Raw genomic sequence first — 19,267 nt, 5'->3', positions numbered from 1 at the left:
GTTTGTAGCCTATTTATTGTTCAATATAGTAAAAATCCATTTAAATAAGTCAAATATTATTTCGATGTATTTCTTGTGTCTATCTACAACCGCTAGAATAACCACCGAACAATTCCAAGTTGTCTAGATGGAACTTGATTATTTATCGGTGCAAAAATTTGCGCGAAACTTCTCCATGCAACGGTGTAGCTAAGAGGAGGCTTTGGGGTTTAACCCACCCCCTCCAACCCAAAAAAAATGTATTGAAGTTAAAATTTATTGATACTGACTGATTTAATTCAATAATACAATAATAATTATCTGACCAGTACATTGATAACCTGTTGTTTTAATCATCATGAGGACTTTTGAAAGATTGTGGGAATGGGATCCTGATCTGTAACTGATCTATTGGTCTTGATCTCACAGTTGTCTAATAACATCAATATCAGATACCTGCCTAAAAAAAATTCCAATATAAACTAATTCCAGAGTTCTGAAATCAATCATAATCCTCAGATTTCCTATCACATTGAGTTCAGTTTTGAAGGGATGTACTGTAATATGGATTAGGGTCTTTTTTAAGAGGAAGCGAAATTGGAATTGATTTCATGTCTATGAAACTTAGAACTGCTCACCGAAAAATTGCATGATTTTCAACATTTGCTGAAAATGTTTTTATTTTGGGAATGCGTCAAGATGAAAACGTAATAGAATTAATAACGAGAATAACGCTTTTAAAAGTAGGGGAATTTATGAAAAATGGTGTTTTCCGTTTGACTTTAGCAGGTCCTGATCGATTTTGCTGTATAACCAATTATATGAATAGGTAAAATAAATGTTCGAAAACAGTAATTTAAGGTCAAGATCACATAATTTTGAAACCGCCAATTTCGCAGGTTTAGTATGTTCGATGAATTTTACAAACGTTAAACAGCACATCATCTGATAAAATAAGTTTGGCGTTATATCCTCCAAGAAGTATTTATGGACAATTTAGTCTTCAAACAAATTTAGTTTTGGACTTAATGTCTTCAGCAAAATTTTGGGGAGTGCTACTACAAACCACTTTGTTGAAGACATTAAGGCTCCTTGTATTCAGGGTATTAACATATTTTAGGCTTTTTGTTGTTAATTTTAAAATAAATTATTATGATTTCACTGTTCATGATAAATCTTTTCTATTGTTTATAAACAATAAAATTTACATTTTATCCAAACCTTATACTCATAGTCAAGTCTGTTTGCGTTTATAGTTGTACATTATTTTGACAACCCTTAACAAGAAATTACAAAAATGCGAACCTAAAAGTGTTTCATGTATCTCCGTAAAAAGGGTTTATGTATCCCACATGCCATAAGCAAATTTGAATTAATGTTAAGCTGGCAGGAAATATTTACTTTTGCAAATTTCATCATATGAATAACATATTTTGCACCTACTCCCAATAACGAAAAGCTTTATGATGTTTAGTCTCACAGAAGGGACACCACAAAAATTTTCCAAAAACGCCAAGTCTCAATTGAGGCAACTTTTAATCTACAATAACTTTGATTATCTGTAAAAACGACAAATGCGTGTGAGGTTAACTTACCGACAAAGCTACCAAAACGCATAAGGATTGCACTAAAAGTGGTAGAATGGGACGTAATTTTCTTAATGGTTCACCTATCCTCGTGGTTCATGTATCCCCACGCTCACCTACTTAATGGTTTATATGTTGCAGAGAGAGAAAATTCATAAATTTTCAGCTTTTTTTCCTACACAATATTACAAAAGCTTCTAAAACAACTTTTACTAATAAGATTGTGAAAATTATAAAGTATTTGAAAATTTTCAATAGAAGTGACGGAAGATTATCGTAAAGTTTCGTGAAAAACAAAACTCCAGTAATGATGATAATTTTGCCTAACGGGTTTCGAGAGTTTTTTATTTGTTTTTTGGCATTAGGATTAGGGATAACAATTCAGATCAAAGATACTACTGGGAGGTCATTTTTAGAAAAAAGTCGATATCGAAGTAAAATTTGAACTAAGCACGCATGCACTTCAGAGGTAGCGAGAATTTGATAAAACGCTTCCCACTGGTGGCGAATTTTGATTTTTTGAAAAAATGGGCCGATTTTGGGCAAAATTTCAAATTCATGCGTGTTGAAGTGCTCTTTAACTGTCTTAGATTTTTTAAGCATTTTTTATTTTTCTGAAGATCCAAATGGAGAAGTTTGGTTAGTTAGTTTGTGCACATTTTGGATTATACGAGCGGCATAGCCGTTGAAACTTAGTAAAAAGGGTAATTTTTGATGTTTTTCATTAGTTTTCTTCCAAACTGAATATCTACAAAATTTTAAAACTATAAGAAACACTTCAAATAGTTGCGCCGAACACAGGGGCGTAATTTTACTGAAGAATGTGTATAGCTACGATTAATGTGGTATGGGTTAGTTAAGTTTTTGTTAGATAACCTTTTGGCACTTTATGCTATTCATCAGAAATAACACTGTTCTACAAAATAAAATAATTCAAGTGTGCTTAGCCCGCGTTTTAAAAAGGATGGAAAATGGCGTTTTCCGTTCGTCTGTAGTACATCAGAATCGGTTTTTATAACCATTTGACGATTTTTTAAAAATTATTTATTATATTTATAACCATCTAGCGGGGTTAAAAATCACGAAAATTAAGCAAATATGTCGAGTTAGTAACAAATTATGGCGTATATTTGAATGTTGAATTGATTGGCATATTCAGATTTACTATATAAGGTCTTATTTTTATGTTAGGTACCTTAGAGTAAAAAAATGCAGAAGCATGAGGTGAGCGTTGAAAAACTTATCTTTACGGTTTAGGTCACACACTTCCGAAATAGTCAATTTTGAAGGATTTATATTTTTGAAAAAGTTTTACAGCAGAATACAACACATTTTCTGATACAATAATTTTGGTGAATAAGCCTCCTAGAAGGAATTATGGAGAATAAATTCTTCAAAACATAATTAGAGACATGGAGTCATTAGCAAAGTTATCGCTATTTTTAAAATTAATAGTACAAAAAAATTATCAAATGCTCATTAAACCTGCTCCTGAAGTACTAAAGACAGACGGGAAACGCAATTTTTCGTCATTTTCCTTCTTTTTTCCCTAAAACAATATGTGGACTAAGCACCTTTGAATTGTTTTAGTTTTTGGAACAGTATAATTTTTGATAAATTGTTAAAAATGTCAAAAGCTAAATAACAAAAACTTGTATAACTCATACCCCATTTGCCGTAGCTATATACTTTCTTCTTACGCCCCTGTATTCGCCTCAATTATTTGAAGTGTTTTCTATACTTTTACAATTTTGTAGATACCCAGTTTTGCAGAAAAACTAATGGGAAAACACCAAAAATTACACTTTTTACTAAATTTACCCAAAATTGGCCCCTTTTACAAAAAAATCAAAATTCGCCACTAGTAGGGAGCGTTTTAGCAAATTCACTCCGAAGAAGAAAGTAGTCTTTTTCATTTACGAAGTGAGCCCGATAACTTTTTCAACATGATGTTATTTTGGGACACCCTAATATATAACCCCTTTAGGAAAATTCAATTTTCCCTACACAATGCATTGATTGAAGAATTTAGATATGTTATTAACGGAGCATTAGCAATAATTCGTTTGTATGTCTATTTTATTGTCCATTTTCCGCTTTTCCGTTAAATTGGTTTAGCCTTTGAGATTTCTTGCACTGATATTGTCCTATGCTAATTTGAGCGATTCTCTGAGTCTTGCCTTCTATCCCATGTAGTATGTGTTATCAAAAATATCGCGAAGCATCAAGTTCTAAATGTTCTCAATCGATATAATACCCAAAGAAAGCGATAAGAGTTATAAGAAATGTATCATCACACTGTTAGGTGGAATAAAAGCGTTTTTTTCACCAAAATGCGCAAATGATTCGAAAAATGCCGGAGATATTAAATTTTTCCTGAATTCTTTTTGTTTTCTCTTAACCCTAGAACATTGCACTGGGGTTCAAATGTACCTCACGCCATCTTTGGAGCTGTGTAAAAACGAGAATTCGGCATTAACCGACCTGGGACCCTAACCATAATTCATTTAGAATTTATAATAAGAGTAGGAAAAGGTTGTAAGGTTGATCTGCTTTTGGGGTTCGTGGAAGCACGAGTCAAAGTTGGCGTGGGGTACCGTGTACTGTAGCCGTTAGCTTTTCGTGATGTCAGTAGAAATGTGAGTCGTGACAATACCGGTTTAAATAACGATTGTTTTACATACGTAAGTAACAATTAGTATTATGTAATCGTTTTCAATCATTTATTCAATTAATTTAATTTAATTTTGATGTAGAAAAAATATGTTGTGCTCATTTACGCTGTTTATAGTTTTTCAAAATAATGGCTTGCATGTATAATTTGCGCACCGTAACTGCTGTGACAGTAGCGTGGCGTGTTATTTAGAAAGATATTTGTTGTGTTTTACCTAGCTAAGCATTTTACTTATGCTCTTTTTCATCAACTTTGTGTTTTTGAAGAAATTGGATAATTTTTTATTATACATTTTATAGGATTAAATGTATGACTTCTCTGTTGATTCATATATCGAACATCTTGAAAAGTTATTTTTATAAAAAAGAGATGATCGAACACGGCGTGTTTGATAGAACAATTTTATTCGAAAAAAACGGCATCACCAAAACTTCAGCATGTGATAGAATAGGCTTTTCCTTCGGGTAAAGGTTATACTTTCTATATCTACTTTAAAATTGAGATCGCTATCTTCTTACAATATACAAAACCTTTATTTCTCATTTAATATTGCGATTTCTGTTCAATGTACGGCGATTCCCAAAAGTTGAACTTGAACATAAATCTCATCAAATTATTTTTCTATCCTTCATGAAACTGTCAATACAGATTCTCAATCGAAATCAAATCAAATGACTGAATAGCTAATCGAGTTTGATCAAATATAATGTTAAAATTTAGGCCAAATATATCCCACAAGATGCTAACGAGCAAAAAGGTTGATTCAAGATTACATCAAGCATACTCCAGAATGAGTGAAGAAATAAAAAAGAAGAAACAAATAGATCTGTGACTAAAAAACTGTTTCATTTTGCTTTATTACCCAGCATCTTTCAAAATACTACTAATTTCGTTCAAATTTTATCTACTCTTCTCTATATTTCCTTGCTTCTAAAATATCATTGGTGCGCATAAAACAGTGGAATCTGGAATTATGTTTTTCCGCTTAAAGGTGGGACTTTAGTAGCATTCAGGTTCTTCTGAGCACACTGTTAAAATAAGGCAAACCATTTTTTTACTAACGAAAATGTTTTTGGAATAAAGCTTCTTAACCAATAGATCCAGTGCGAATTTAGAAACTAGATAAAAATTTGCTAGCTTTCTCTGGCGATTTTAGGTCGCGATGTAGTTCTCTACAAAGTTGTACACAATGGAATTGTCCGTCAGATTCTCACTTTTGGTAATATTTGAATGTCTAAAGTACTACCTAGCGGCAAAAACGTGAACCAGTTTCATTGAAAACCATAAGTTTTCAAACAAAAAAACTTTAAAATAATAAGTGGTTCTGGAGCCCCCGACAGAATATTTTAATTTTACTTTCAAATGAAAGGGAAAAGCCTATTCTATCACATTCTGAAGTTTTGGCGATGCCGATTTTTTTTCGAATAAAATTGTTCTACCAAACACGCCGTGAAGCAGCTACCGACACCTTCAGATAAACCAAAAACAACGATACAATTAACCAATAATGCAGGTACAACGACCACGACAACCGCTCCCAAACCAACAACTAGCATCGCCAATAAAGAAGCAAATACCGATGAAGACGGATTTACAACAGCGACCCGTAAGAATAAGAAACAAATAAGATCCTCTAATCGTGAACAACAAGAAAGCAGTACTGATGATGACATGGACGGGAACGATAACGCGAGAGAAGGCAGAGTGAATGACCCACAAGCGGCTTCACCACCAAGAAAAAGGATCTCAACATGCAGCAGCAAACTGCGTCAACAAGATCTGGCAGATGGACATTCTTAAATCCTTTTTATTTTTACTCATTTGTGTTAAGGTGAAGATATGTGGAAGCCACGTTGCTAGGTAACGACTCGCTTGTTTACATCGAGAAAAACTGAAATCTGAAGTGAAAATTCAAACGCACAAATGAGAGTTTCCGAACATTTTCCTTTGGTTATCTGCACATTGGCAGAAAGTTTGAAGTTTTGTTAGTAAACGATTAAAGTTTCGCGAGTGTTTTTGCAGTGGTGTGTGAATAAAGTGCATTTGAAAAGTGCAATGAAAACGAGAAGAAGAAAAATAAGAGTGTTTCGAAAAGAAACTCCAAGTGAAAAGGGGTGATATTTTCGCACAAAATAGGAGCTGCAGATGGCATTCCGTCAAAAACTCTGATTGATTGTATAGGAAAATGTTCTAGCTTCCTTAAGTAGCAGTTTCGTGGCACACCAGCAAGGTTAGTGTATTGAAAAACGTATTTTTATATTTTCTCATGTCAGATACATGGTTAGGCAGGGGAGAGGGGTGTGTGCGGCGTAGCAGCTATGTTGTGGCTCGCATGTATAATGTCCTTAACTCAGTTGTGTTAACGCATTGAGCCGTTTCAAATAAATATTTAGATTGAAAAAACCCAATGCTATTGCACGGGCGACATGGGCCTAGAAATGGCTAGGCCCATCATATGTTGACTACTGTCAAAGTATGTATCTCCATAGCGGATGACAGGAGTGACACCCCCTGGGTTGCTGATATTGATCCCGTTTGGTTTAGAATGCATCAATACATTCTATAATACGAAGTACACTGGCATATTTCAATTCTATTCGCTAATAAAGAACATACAATAGTAGTGCAATGTAAACAAAATAGTGTTTAGTTTAGTTATTAGTATTTTTATATTTTAAGTGTGTACTATATTTTGTCATTGTAATAAAACGGTCCACTCTTTTTGATGACAGTAAATAAATCTAAAATCTTGCTAATGACTGGAAGGATTATTCAAGCATTTGGCTGACACCCTCTGTCGTTTCTGTATAGAACGTGTACTTCCATTTGAATGCAACAGCAGCTAGGGTGATGAGCCTATTTGCGCCATGTTTCTATTATCACCCTACCCATTTGAAGCCGTTGGTTAGAGCAGTGTCTGCCATCTTTGTTCAACGCATTGAGTCAAATGGTAGCGCAACAATAGGGGCACTCGAGTTTTCATTGTGCTCAAACACGAGAATTTTACTGTTTTCAACGCATTTGTGTTTTTATATTGGTTCTTAACAACGAAGCAAAGCGGTTGATGTCAATTTTTACGCATTCCATTGATTGTAAGGTAAGAAATTACCGAATTAGTGAAGCACCTTGCTTAGTATGGTGAAAATAGGCTCATCACCCTATCATAATTGTATTTGTATCTTTTTATTAGATGATTACAATATGGATAGCTATATTCACAGAAGTAAATACAATTCTCACAGTATGTAGAATCAAAAAGTTACCTTCCGGACAAGTGCTTTGTGATTACAATTTATTAACTAGAATCAATCAAACTAATTGTTGCCAACGGTTTGAGCCGAGGTAACAACAAAAAGTTTCCTTCTTCAATGTTACAGCAATCAGTTCCATAATTGCCTAAACTGTATAAAGAGGCATAAACTTTCCCTTTGGACGTTGGCCGCTTTCACAGGTTTAGATTATCCTTTTTTCCCTTTTCCAGATTCGACCTGCTTGTGATTTGTGACGAGCAAGGTTGCAAGGCATGCTGTGTGAATTTCACATCGTCGCGTCCTGTTCTGAACACTGTATGGTAGTAGGTAGCTAGGGACGAAGCGCACAATGCGACCGTTCCAGCTGGTGATAAAATAAATGTGTTAAGGTACACCCAGGCAAAACGTATAACGAAATCCATAAGATTTATCTTATGATGCATAGAAAAGTAACAAAACTATGTTTTCATAAGATTAACATGAAAAACATACGGCTTTTATGATTATCTTATTATTTTATAAGGTATTGCATATGCCAGTCGTTTGAATTTCATGCAAGCATCTTATGATTCTCATAAACATATGAGAAATGTATAATATTGTCTTATGATAAATAAAAGATGCCTTATGGAAAATGAAATCATAGCAAACCGATTTGACAAAATAAATGCCGTTTCACAACATAATCTTATGATTTTCATACGTGCTACTTGTGGCTAAAAAGTATACGATATTCCTAAGAAATTCGCTGTATTTTTTGCCTGAGTGTACTATTCCTTTCGCTCTCCGTTGTGAATCGGCAATTATGTGTTATTGTAGCCTTCTGCTTTTATGGGTAGCGTAAAGTGCCTATTTTCACCCTATTAGGGAGGGTGCCCTACAAATTCATTGACTACTCGGCCTACAATCAATGGAATGCGTATAAATTGCGATAAACAGCTTTGCTTCGTTGTTAAGATAATAACACAAATTTTCTGAAAACGGTGAAATGCTCGTGTTTGAGCGCAACGAAAACTCGAATCGAGTGCCCCTATTGTTGCCCTACCATATTACTCAATGCGTTGAACAAAGACGCTGCTCTAAACAACGGCTTCAAATGGGTAGGGTGATAATAGAAACATGACGAAAATAGGCTTATTACTCTAGTTCTGTTATTTCACTGTTCTCAAAAAACTGAATAGATGTTCGTGGCATGGTGGGCGAGATTTAGTACGTTGATATGTAGTAGGGTAAAGTGCCTATTTTCACCATACTAAGCAGGGTGCATCACTGCATCTCGAATCGAGTGCCCCTATTGTTGCGCTACCATTTGACTTAATGCGTTAAAAAAGATGGCAGACACTGCTCTAACCAACGGCTTCAAATGGGTAGGGTGATAATAGAAACATGGCGAAAATGGGCTCAACACCCTAGAATGTTGAGCGGGAAAGGTTTTTATCAGTATCGGTTCATGCACAAATTCACGGAATTTTTCATGTTGGAGCCAATTAAATATCAGATTCACAACTTTGATTTCGAGGTGGTCGTCGCATGCAAACTTTTCACCACTGCAATCGGATTTTTCAGGATCCCACTTCGTCGCTGTTGTGCTATCTTATGATAAACCCTATTTTGGATTAAAGAGATTTGGATATGTCGTGTTATTGGATTTTTGAATCACTGAAAATGGCTTTTTTCAGCATATTGGAAATCGGGTTGGTTACTGAGATACAACACGATTGTGACGCCAATTTCCCAATTGATCCCCTTGGTGGAGGGCTGAGCTTGAAAGAATGAAGAAAGTTATGAGAAGAGCTTGGAACCGGCGTCAGCGTGATGACTCCAGGGCTTTCAGGTCAGCTCGTAGTGCATATAAGAAATGTCTTTGATCTGCAGAACGGGCTGGCTGGCAAAGCCTATGCACTTACTTCTCTAGTCTGAACGAGGCTAGCAGATTAAATAAAATTCTCTCCAAATCGAATGATTTTCAGATGAACTCCTTAAAAACCAGAGATGGTGTTTATGTGACGGACGAAAAAGATGTTCTTAATTGTCTCTTCGACACACACTTTCCAGGTTGTATCGATCCGGAGTTGAACAATGTTCACAGATCTCATTCTGGTGATTCGGACTCGTGGGCGTTAGCACGAACATTGGTTTCCACTGAATCGGTCAAGTGGGCAGTTGACAGCTTTGCTCCATACAAATCACCCGGAAAAGATGGAATACTTCCCGTGCTACTGCAAAAGGGATTTGTTATTCTTAAACATGTCTGGAAAAAGATTTTGCTTTCCAGTCTTGCTACCGGGTATATCCCGAAAGCATGGCAAGAAATAACTGTTAGATTTATTCCCAAAGGGGGGCGCTCAAGCTATGAAGAAGCCAAGAGTTTTAGGCCTATCAGCTTAAGTTCTTTTCTTCTGAAAGCTTTGGAACGGATAATCGATCATCACATCAGGGACGTTAGTTTGGTTGAATATCCACTGCACAAAATGCAACATGCATATCAGTGTGGGAAATCCACGATCACTCTGCTTCACGATGTTGTTTACAACATTGAGAAAGCCTTCTCGCTCAAGCAATCTAGCTTGGGTGTATTCCTAGATATTGAGGGTGCTTTTGACAATGTGTCCTTCCAGTCTATTCTGGAAGCGCGGTCATGGGATACCTGCATGTATCTCAGGTTGGATAAACGCAATGCTTAGTAACCGCATACTTTGCTCGTCACTGCGACAGGCTGAGATACGGAAGTTGAGTATTTGCGGTTGTCCTCAGGGCGGCGTTCTGTCACCTTTGTTATGGAACTTAGTAGCTGACGGCTTGTTGAAGAAACTCAATGAGCTTGGATTTCCAACCTACGGGTTTGCTGACGATTACCAAATACTAATTACTGGATTTTGCATCGGAACAATCTTTGACTTAATGCAACAGGCATTAAGAGCTGTCGAACAGTGGTGTCGACAAGTTAAACTATCAGTTAACCCAAGCAAAACTTCAATGGTTCTCTTCACCACGAAGAAGCGAATAACAACCGGGGTTCGTCCCTTGCAGTTCTTTGATTCTGAGCTACTGTGTGCAGATCATGTCAAATACGTTGGAGTCATATTGGATTCCAAACTGAATTGGTCTGCTCACATTGAGTTCAGAGTCAAGAAAGCGTGCATGGCCTTCGGGCAGTGCAGACGAACTTTTGGAAAGACCTGGGGTCTCAAACCTAAATACATCTATTGGATTTACACGACAATTGTACGTCCAATACTGTCATACGGATGCCTTGTGTGGTGGCAGAGGGGAGAGGTGGTGACAGTCCAGTCAAAGCTAAACCATCTGCAAAGAATGGCGCTCATGGCGTTGACTGGTGCTTTCACCACGACTCCGACTGCTGCTCTTGAGGCACTTCTAAATATCAAACCATTACACATACACTTAAAACAAGAAGCACTATCATGTGCATACAGACTGCAGGTTACTGGGCTTTGGAACAGTAATCATGTTGATCTTGCTACCAGTCATACACGATTGTGGTCACAAATGGTTACATGGGGTGAAGATATTCTTGCTCCCAGCGATATTACACTCACTTGTAGTTTTCCTTACAGGACATTCCATGTGAAGATTCCCTCTCGAGAGGAGTGGTTGTCTGGCTTTATGGAAAGACAACAACAAACGCAAGTGGTTTGTTACACTGACGGTTCTCTGATGGAGGGACGTGCTGGTGCTGGTGTCTACTGTTGTGAAATGAGATGAGATTGGAACAATCTCACTCACTAGGTACTGTATTCCAAGCAGAAATCTTTGCGATTATGTGCGGGGTGCAATCGGCCCTTCAACTGAGTTTGTCCGGCAGAGTTATAAACTTCTGCTCCGATAGTCAGGCTGCAATCAAGGCCCTTAGCTCAGACAAATCCCGGTCCAAGCTAGTGATCGCGTGCCGAACCCAAATCGAAGAACTAAGCATTGTCAACACTATCTATCTTATCTGGGTGCCCGGACATTGCGGTATTACTGGAAATGAATGGGATGACGAATTGGCCAGGGCAGGTTCAGCGATTGACTTCGTTGGTCCTGAGCCCACGCTGCCAATTTCGACAAGTTGGATAAGGGAAAAAATACGGTCCTGGGCTTCGTCCGAGCACCGCAATTATTGGAGAAATCTACAAACGTGTCGCCAAACAAAGGCGTTTCTAGAACAACCATGCCCAGTGGTTTCGAAAAATCTCTTACATTTTTCGAAGCTCCACTGCGGCAAGCTGACCAGGGCTTTGACCGGCCACTGCAAACTCAATTATCACATGGCAACTATTCAGCGCGCTGAGTCTTTTTCATGTGATCTTTGTGAATCCGACTACGGAGCCTCATATCATCTGATATGCAACTGTCCAGCGGTAGCGCAATTGCGATTTCGAGTCTTCAGCCGTCCTTATATAGACGAAACCATGTTTGGTCGACTGAAACTCAGAGACATACTAAAGTTTCTTATCCAATGTGGTAAAGAGCTTTAGGCTTATTCGCAGGCAAGTTGAACTACTTGTGAGTTTAACTTACCTGTTGTTTATTTTTGTTTTTGTGCTGTTATTTTTCCCACCCTTCCAATTCTACTTCCCCACACCTCCTTGTCCTTTCCTTCCTCTCAGGAAATGATGAAAACACACGGCAAGGCACAAATCCCCGACTATGTATGGGGAACGTGCCATTTGAGCCAATATATTCTGATTCCTGATTACTGAGATATAGCACAACACGATTGTGACGCCAATTTCCCAATTGATCTTGTGACAACAAAAAATCAGATAACTATCCTAGCATCAACTGCACATGTAAGCCAAACAACTTGTAGCAAGCTAAATGGTGCCTCTGATGACATACACGATTCCTATGCAGATCTACCATAATCATCTTGGGAGAAAAGCGTTTCCCACCATAGTTCTCACCGTTCCTTAGGCTACAATGCATTTTCTAAACGATGCAACATATTTCATCATGAAATGCTTACTATTTTTACTTTATGTCAAAATGTAATGATAGATTTTGAAAAGATATATTTTTCTGTTCTGTCGTTTGTTAACAATCGCATTGTTCAAGGGTTTATCTCCACTCGGGTTTCAAAACATAGGACATATTCGTGATATTTTATTTCCTTTTTATATTCTTTTGCGATGCTATTTTACCTATACTTTAGTACCTATTTTCAGAGATTTGTAGTTTTTCTTATTTTATTTTATCTGCTTATTTGATAAGGCTAAGGTACCATTATAGCTTAAAGGTGCCAATTATTGAATTTTACATTTCTTAAAACTAGAAGAAATTGCTAAGACTAGAAGGGGTGGGTAGAGTAGACTGAGAATGTCATTGAGAATTAATGGAAGGCAAAAAGGGGAAACAGATTCAAATTCGCTTTTTTAAACAACGGCCTATTTGCTTGAGAGAGACATTTTCGCGGAGATTTGATTTCAACATGTTAGTAACAACAAAATCAGATACAGTGAAGAGAGGGTGTACAACGATGACAGAGTACTGCAAACCCTCCAAATTGGGTCAGATTTTCAAACCGTTTCGATTTCAATTTTTGTTTATGCCAAGCACAGTGGTTAGAATGAAGGCAATCACGTACTAACGCTCTGATGCAAGTCGGCACTACCAAAGTATTACAGGAATTCTCTGGAATCGACAAAAAGATAGACCACTCAGGTGCTCGCTCATTTTACCCAAAAAATACGACGAGTGCTTTCCATGTTTTGTCGAGCGAATGAATGCGGGTAATGTGTCAATGACAGCGTATTAGACCGGCACCAAAATTGCCTTTTACGGAACACCACTAAATCGAAAGGTGATTGGGTCTTTACGTCGGATGCCAAATATGAGGTTAGGCGTTTGCTTCTGGTTTACTCACAAGAATTTTTAAGCTTGTATGCGAAAATAAATAAAAAATCGGCAATGGAAACACTAAATTCAGCAAAAAATCCCGATAATATTGTGCATTACAAAATCCCCAGGTATCTAGTTTAAGGTGTAAGAACCCACATTGCCGAAGACTGCAAATTAATCTGATTTTGTAGCAAAAAGATATTCTCATATAAAAATATGTGTTGCCTCTCTTTCTCGCACATGCTTAGAATAGGAGCTTTTCAAAAAATCTGTTGACCTATAAAGTTGAAAAGTTTTGTCTAGTAACCTCCAATGAATATGTAACCTTCAACAAGAGTGATTGCTATAGAATATGCCTTAAAATTTGAGGTATACAGAGTTGCTGCGAGTTTATTTTAGTGAATTTTGAGTTTTTTTTCTGATTTTTTCATATATATTACTATAGAAACTTGAAAACTCTCTTGAGTGAACTAAAGTTGTCAGAATAAGCTCATATTCGGCATATGGTTTGTGGAGACAACTACTATTTGATTTAGCAGTATTCCGAAAAAAAATCAAAATTGTTGCCCGTCTACAGGGTATACTGAATAGCAGCTATTTCTGCGGCGTAAACTGAAGCATGGTCGCTGAGTTAGTGAAAATTGGTGAACTTTTCATTGAAAATACCGAAGGCAGTGGACCCTTCGAAGTTCGATCCGTCAGTGTAAAACGGCTTACAACTTTCGAATTCTCGGAATTTATTATAAAAAATGTAAGGGACCACATGCGGGCGTATGCAGTCCAGAATTCCACGAATCTCGTCTTTCATGGATGTGTCGAAGAAAACAGTAGATTCCGAAGTATTTAAGAAATGAGCACTGTTGGGATTCTAAGGATTAATATTCTGCGTCATGTAGTCAAAGTACAGAGGCATGAAACGGGTCTAAAATTTATGCTAGATAAGCTTTTAGAAATTTGAGAGCTCCCAAATTCAATTTTTCAGCTGTAGAACGCCCAACATGACTTCTAGATTCATAGTATGGGAGACGATGCGCAAACAGCTATACTGAATTCTTTTCGAGTTTGATAAAATGTATGTTCGCAGCGAAGCGAAAGTAGAAGCATCCGTATTCTGTTACCGGTGTTTGATACTACCTAATTAGGTCTCCGTGTTGCGGTTATTGTACCCAGAAAGTTGATGCTTTGACGGCACTTCTGTTTCACATACCTAATTTGGCATACCTGGGGCATACCTTTCGAGTCGAATCAGACTCCTAGATATTTTACTGTGAAGACCTGAGCGATAGCTGTAGCTGTAGTTATGCTGGTTCACGCTTCCTTACAAATACAACTTTCTCATTTTTTCTCCGTGGAGAATTCGATACTTAGCTCAATATCCCAAGCAGACAAGGTATTCTGTAATGGTCCTACGTTTTCTACTCAATCAGTCTTTTTCGAGACTAAAACGGTTTTTAAGAATAATTTAGCTCAAAAAACTATTTAATTCTTCCACCATGTGTGGGTCCTCGCGGAAAGGCCGTGTATCAGTATTATAAAAAAACGAAAAAGGGTAATTACTTCATCCGAAAGTGCCATTGATTGTAGCAATTCATTCGATGTTTTATCCGAACGTGAAGCCGAAGAAATCAGCAATCTCCTCCGCAAGGTCATAGTTTGAGCGAAATATGCAACGAATTGAAAAATTTACTTGGCTATTTTTTGTGAAAAGAAAGGGTAGCGGCACAAACACGCCAGTACGCTCTGGAATTATTCAGGAGCTTTACTTGATTATTTTAACCGTATGGAGGTTAATAATTTGAAAGTATGTATTAGAAAAAGCACGTTTTTTGCTCCACGTAGGGTAAAGTGGGAACATGGTAGAAGACATGGGGGCAGATTTTAAAATCTGACCCAGTGTCGTAAATACCAAGGCTATGCGCACGGTACAAAAATTATACCTTGGCGTGGAATAATATATGATGTTACTTAGTGTAGAAGTAGACTTCATCCTTTACGGCTATTGTACAACCGCCAGCAGAAACCTAAAACGTTGGTACACAATCGGGAATAGCGAATCAGAAAAGGTGACTATGACTCACTCAATACAGAATGGATAAAGGCTATGATGCAAAACCACCAGCAATACCTTGACCTAGGAACTCATAGCATATTGTAAGTCGCCTCTTGCGACTTGGGAGCAGGTTCCCAAAGATTCTATTCTTGGCTGAAATAGTGCAAAAAGATTTTAGCCCGCCAGAAACCACGTTAATTTACTAGTTGTACATTAATTTAGAAGTTGCTTTCAATTTTATTATGGTAATTCGCCATGTTTCTATAATCACCTTACTCGTTAAAAGCCGTTGGTTAGAATGGCGTCTGTCATCTTTGTTCAATACATTGGGTCAAATCGTAGGGCAACAATTAGAGCACTTGATTCGAGTTTTCGTTGCGCTTAACCACGAACATTTCGCGTTTTCAGTGCATTTGTGTTATTATATTGGTTCTTAACAACGAAGCATGCTGATGTCAATTTATACGCGATCTATCATTTATAGGCCGAATAATTTATGAAATAGTGAGGTATCCACCCTAATATGCTGAAAATAGGCACTTTACTCAATATTAATATATAGACGAGCAGTACTACTCGATACAACCACCAAGGCAAAACGCATAGTGAAATTCATAAGATTTATCTTATGATGAATAGAAAAGTAACAAAACTATGTTTTCATAAAATTGCTATGAAAAACATACGACTTTTATGATTACCTTAACATTTTATAAGTTATTGCATATGCCTGTAGTACGAATTTCATACGAGCATCTTATGATTCTCACAAACATAAGAGAAATGTATAATATTGTCTTATGATAATTCAATGATACCCTATTGAACATGAAATCATAGCAAACCGATTTAACAAAATAAATGCCGATAGATAAGATAATCTTATGATTGGGCTACTTTTGGCTAAAAATTATACGATATTCCTATGAAATTCGCTGTATTTTTTTACTGAGTGTACGAATAATTTACTTGATACTTATCATTCGCTCGGAAGCCGATCCTAGGGTTAAGCATCCAAAACGGTAACAGAAGCAGTGTAATAACATAAAATGTCCAGAAAAATATGAAATACTGAATAAAGATGGAAAATTATACTCAAACCAACGACTTCAAATATGTATAGTTATATTGAGTTAAAAGTTGCTCTGCAGCTACTAATCAAGTGAAAGTGTAAGGGAAATTATTTTATAGGGGTTCATGGAAAATTTGAAATAAATACCTTGTAATTAAAATAATGAAGTAAGGAGTTATAAAAATAGTGGTGAGTTAATTACAACAAAGTCTCGTATCTTCTGAAATGCAATGATAGTTATTTGTGCTGGTGTTTTTCCCTTACCTGGAACTCCAAACCGTGTTTTTCTCGGCAATAATCTTTGATTCTTGGGTAACATTTAGCCATCAGATTGTTTCTTTCCATAGTTGTGTCTGCAACAGAAAGCAGGAAACTCATAATGAAACTACTATGATGATTGTGCCTTTTTCATATCAATGACAACGAAAGCTTTCAAGAGAGAAACAAGGGTATCAACAAAATGAATATTTCAAATGAAGTGCTAAATTCGATGAAAGAACCGGGTTAGGATGGAGTATGATGGACAAGTAGGAGATCAGTCGACGCCAAACGAAGTAGGCCAAATATCCAAATTTGGTCAACATCAACGTTGCTACAAAGTATGAAGCACAAGCCGAACTCATTTTTCGAACAATTGGGCGTTGTACACTTTTGTACCTACACTTTGTAATTTTCCATTTTCAAATTTGCAATGACTCAGTGTTAGATGATATGCATAGATCATTCACATTTAATAAAAAGAGTCCAATTGTCAGCTTAATTGCATTGTGTAAAAACGCCTTCACTATTTAAATTATTTAAATTTATTGATGAAATCATGTTAGTAGATTTACGTATGCCAAATATAACCTTCCATGATGAAAATCATACGTTGGTGCTGAATGAGAATCGAACGCTCTTGAACTTAGTAATACTTGCAAAAAGTTAATGTTCAAGGTGAGGTTTGCACGTTATGTAACTCACCGGTGAACGTAGAGCTGGTGAAAATGCGTACAATTTTGGAGCTGACTGGGGGCAAATTTTCCAGTGAGCCGGCAAAAATTGTATCAATGGTACGATCATCCATCTTTGCTGATGATATAATTCACTGTGCACCTACTTAGACTTCAGAATTGAAATAATATTTCACTTTTAGGTCTTAATTTTTAAGTTTGCGATTGCTATCCTCCCGCGAGTCTTGACTGTGCTTTGTTTAAAAGGATTCTTAGGACTGAATGAAAATGCGACCTGTGTTTGTTGTTTCGTCAAGTTGTAGGAAGCAATCGAGTTTGTTTTATCGATATTTTACCATGTGAAACACGAATGGTCTCGAAATGCATGGGAAATTGTTAGCAGCAGTACAATATTGTGTCATGTATAGTCATGATTTGTTCTAGCAACATTCAAAAATGACGTTTGTTTCAGTAGAATAAGGATTGGTTTACAAACAGTTTGCTGTTTTTATTTCAGAACAGTGAGCAAGATGCCACTGAACAGAGCAAGAAGTTGTTTTGCTTTGCCATCACGGGCACGCTATAGAAAAATGCCGGCAGATATCCAACGACACTGTGTGGAAAGGTTCAGGATGTTTCATTTAGCGAGAATGTTTCACTGCAATAAAAGGCACTTATTCAACTCGTTGTCCTGTCACAGGCAATCGTGCTAGTAAGGGACCTCGTATAGTTACCAGAACTATTAGAATGAGTAGGCTATGCAGCAAGGGGTGAAAGGTGAAGGTGCAACAGTTGGTGTTTGGACACACCACAACTGCCGGCTGTCTATCTTCTGTGGATAACCGCTGGCATACGAGCCTACGAGCTTAAATGGATAAAAGGTAAGACTGGCACATCATGTTGGGTTCGCGGTTCATTCAGTTTTGATGTTTAAACGTCGTATTCATGTTTAACAGCAATTTATGCATCAATCATTGAAATCGTAAGTTTGCTAGCGGGGCATGAACTATACTACACAATTGAGCGCAGTAATAAAAACCTTTTCTAAACCACCTAGGGGTTCCCTTCTCGATCATAATTTCACGAAGATCCGTCCGAAAACATTAACATTTTCCATAGTCAATAGGAATATTTTGACTCAAGAGCAATTTTTTAAGTTTTCTACATGTAGCATTTTCGAAAAAAAAGTTCGATTGCCGTATTTTATACAACAAAACTATCTGAGAACGAGTTTCAGGGAATGAATACTTCTGTGCGAAAAACCCTATTTTAATCCACCTAGCGGTGCAATTGTGCCTTTCGCAATCATGAATCACGAGAATGTGTGCGTTGTTTATATTCATTAAAAAAATTTAAATGCATATATTACATTTTATTATTATACATCACATGACAACTATATACAGGAAAATAAATTTTTATTCGAGTTCTAAAATTTTGAAAAAGAAAAAACAGCCACGGTAATATTGAACTGAAAAAAGTGCAAAATCGACAAAAAGTCCCAAAAAGTCGATTTTTATAAATTTTTTTTCGAGATTACATAAAATCTCGACGTTTCATGCATTTTAAAGATGTTTGGCATCAAAAATACGAATTCGATTTCTGAAATTTCATGGGGTCCCCCCTTTGAAAAAAAAATTGAGTTCCGGTTTATATGGGAATTTCATATGTGACCGGACGATTTAGTCTATATTTCAGTCCCATATAAGCGATCCGTACGAAATTTTATAGACATCTATGAGGATATTATAGCTATCATTTGGGACTAAATTTGTGAAAATCGGCCCAACCATTTCCGGGAAACTGATGTGAGTTCGTAAATTTTGAAAGATAGCCGCTTTTCCCGGGCACTTCCGGGACCGTCTATGGTGGTCAATGT

The 19,267-nt window shown here is 36.8% G+C and overlaps 1 protein-coding gene across 1 annotated transcript in view; it reads right to left on the bottom strand.

Moving 5' to 3' along the window:
• LOC131689871 (NACHT and WD repeat domain-containing protein 2) overlaps window positions 1-17,677 on the bottom strand; it is a 60,835-nt gene extending 43,158 nt beyond the window's left edge. The window contains exons 1-2 of the mRNA XM_058975222.1: window positions 17,420-17,677; window positions 16,721-16,809 (exon numbers count right to left, since the gene is read on the bottom strand). Coding sequence (XP_058831205.1) covers window positions 16,721-16,809; window positions 17,420-17,522 — 192 coding nt within the window. The 5' untranslated portion in view covers window positions 17,523-17,677. The remainder of the gene's footprint in view (window positions 1-16,720; window positions 16,810-17,419) is intronic.
• Window positions 17,678-19,267: the final 1,590 nt, after the last annotated feature.

Source organism: Topomyia yanbarensis, chromosome 3 (genome assembly GCF_030247195.1).
Source record: "Topomyia yanbarensis strain Yona2022 chromosome 3, ASM3024719v1, whole genome shotgun sequence".
Classification (NCBI taxonomy): Eukaryota; Metazoa; Arthropoda; class Insecta; order Diptera; family Culicidae; genus Topomyia; species Topomyia yanbarensis.
Note: the sequence above shows the minus strand (reverse complement) of the source record. Positions and strands in the feature narration are given on the sequence as shown.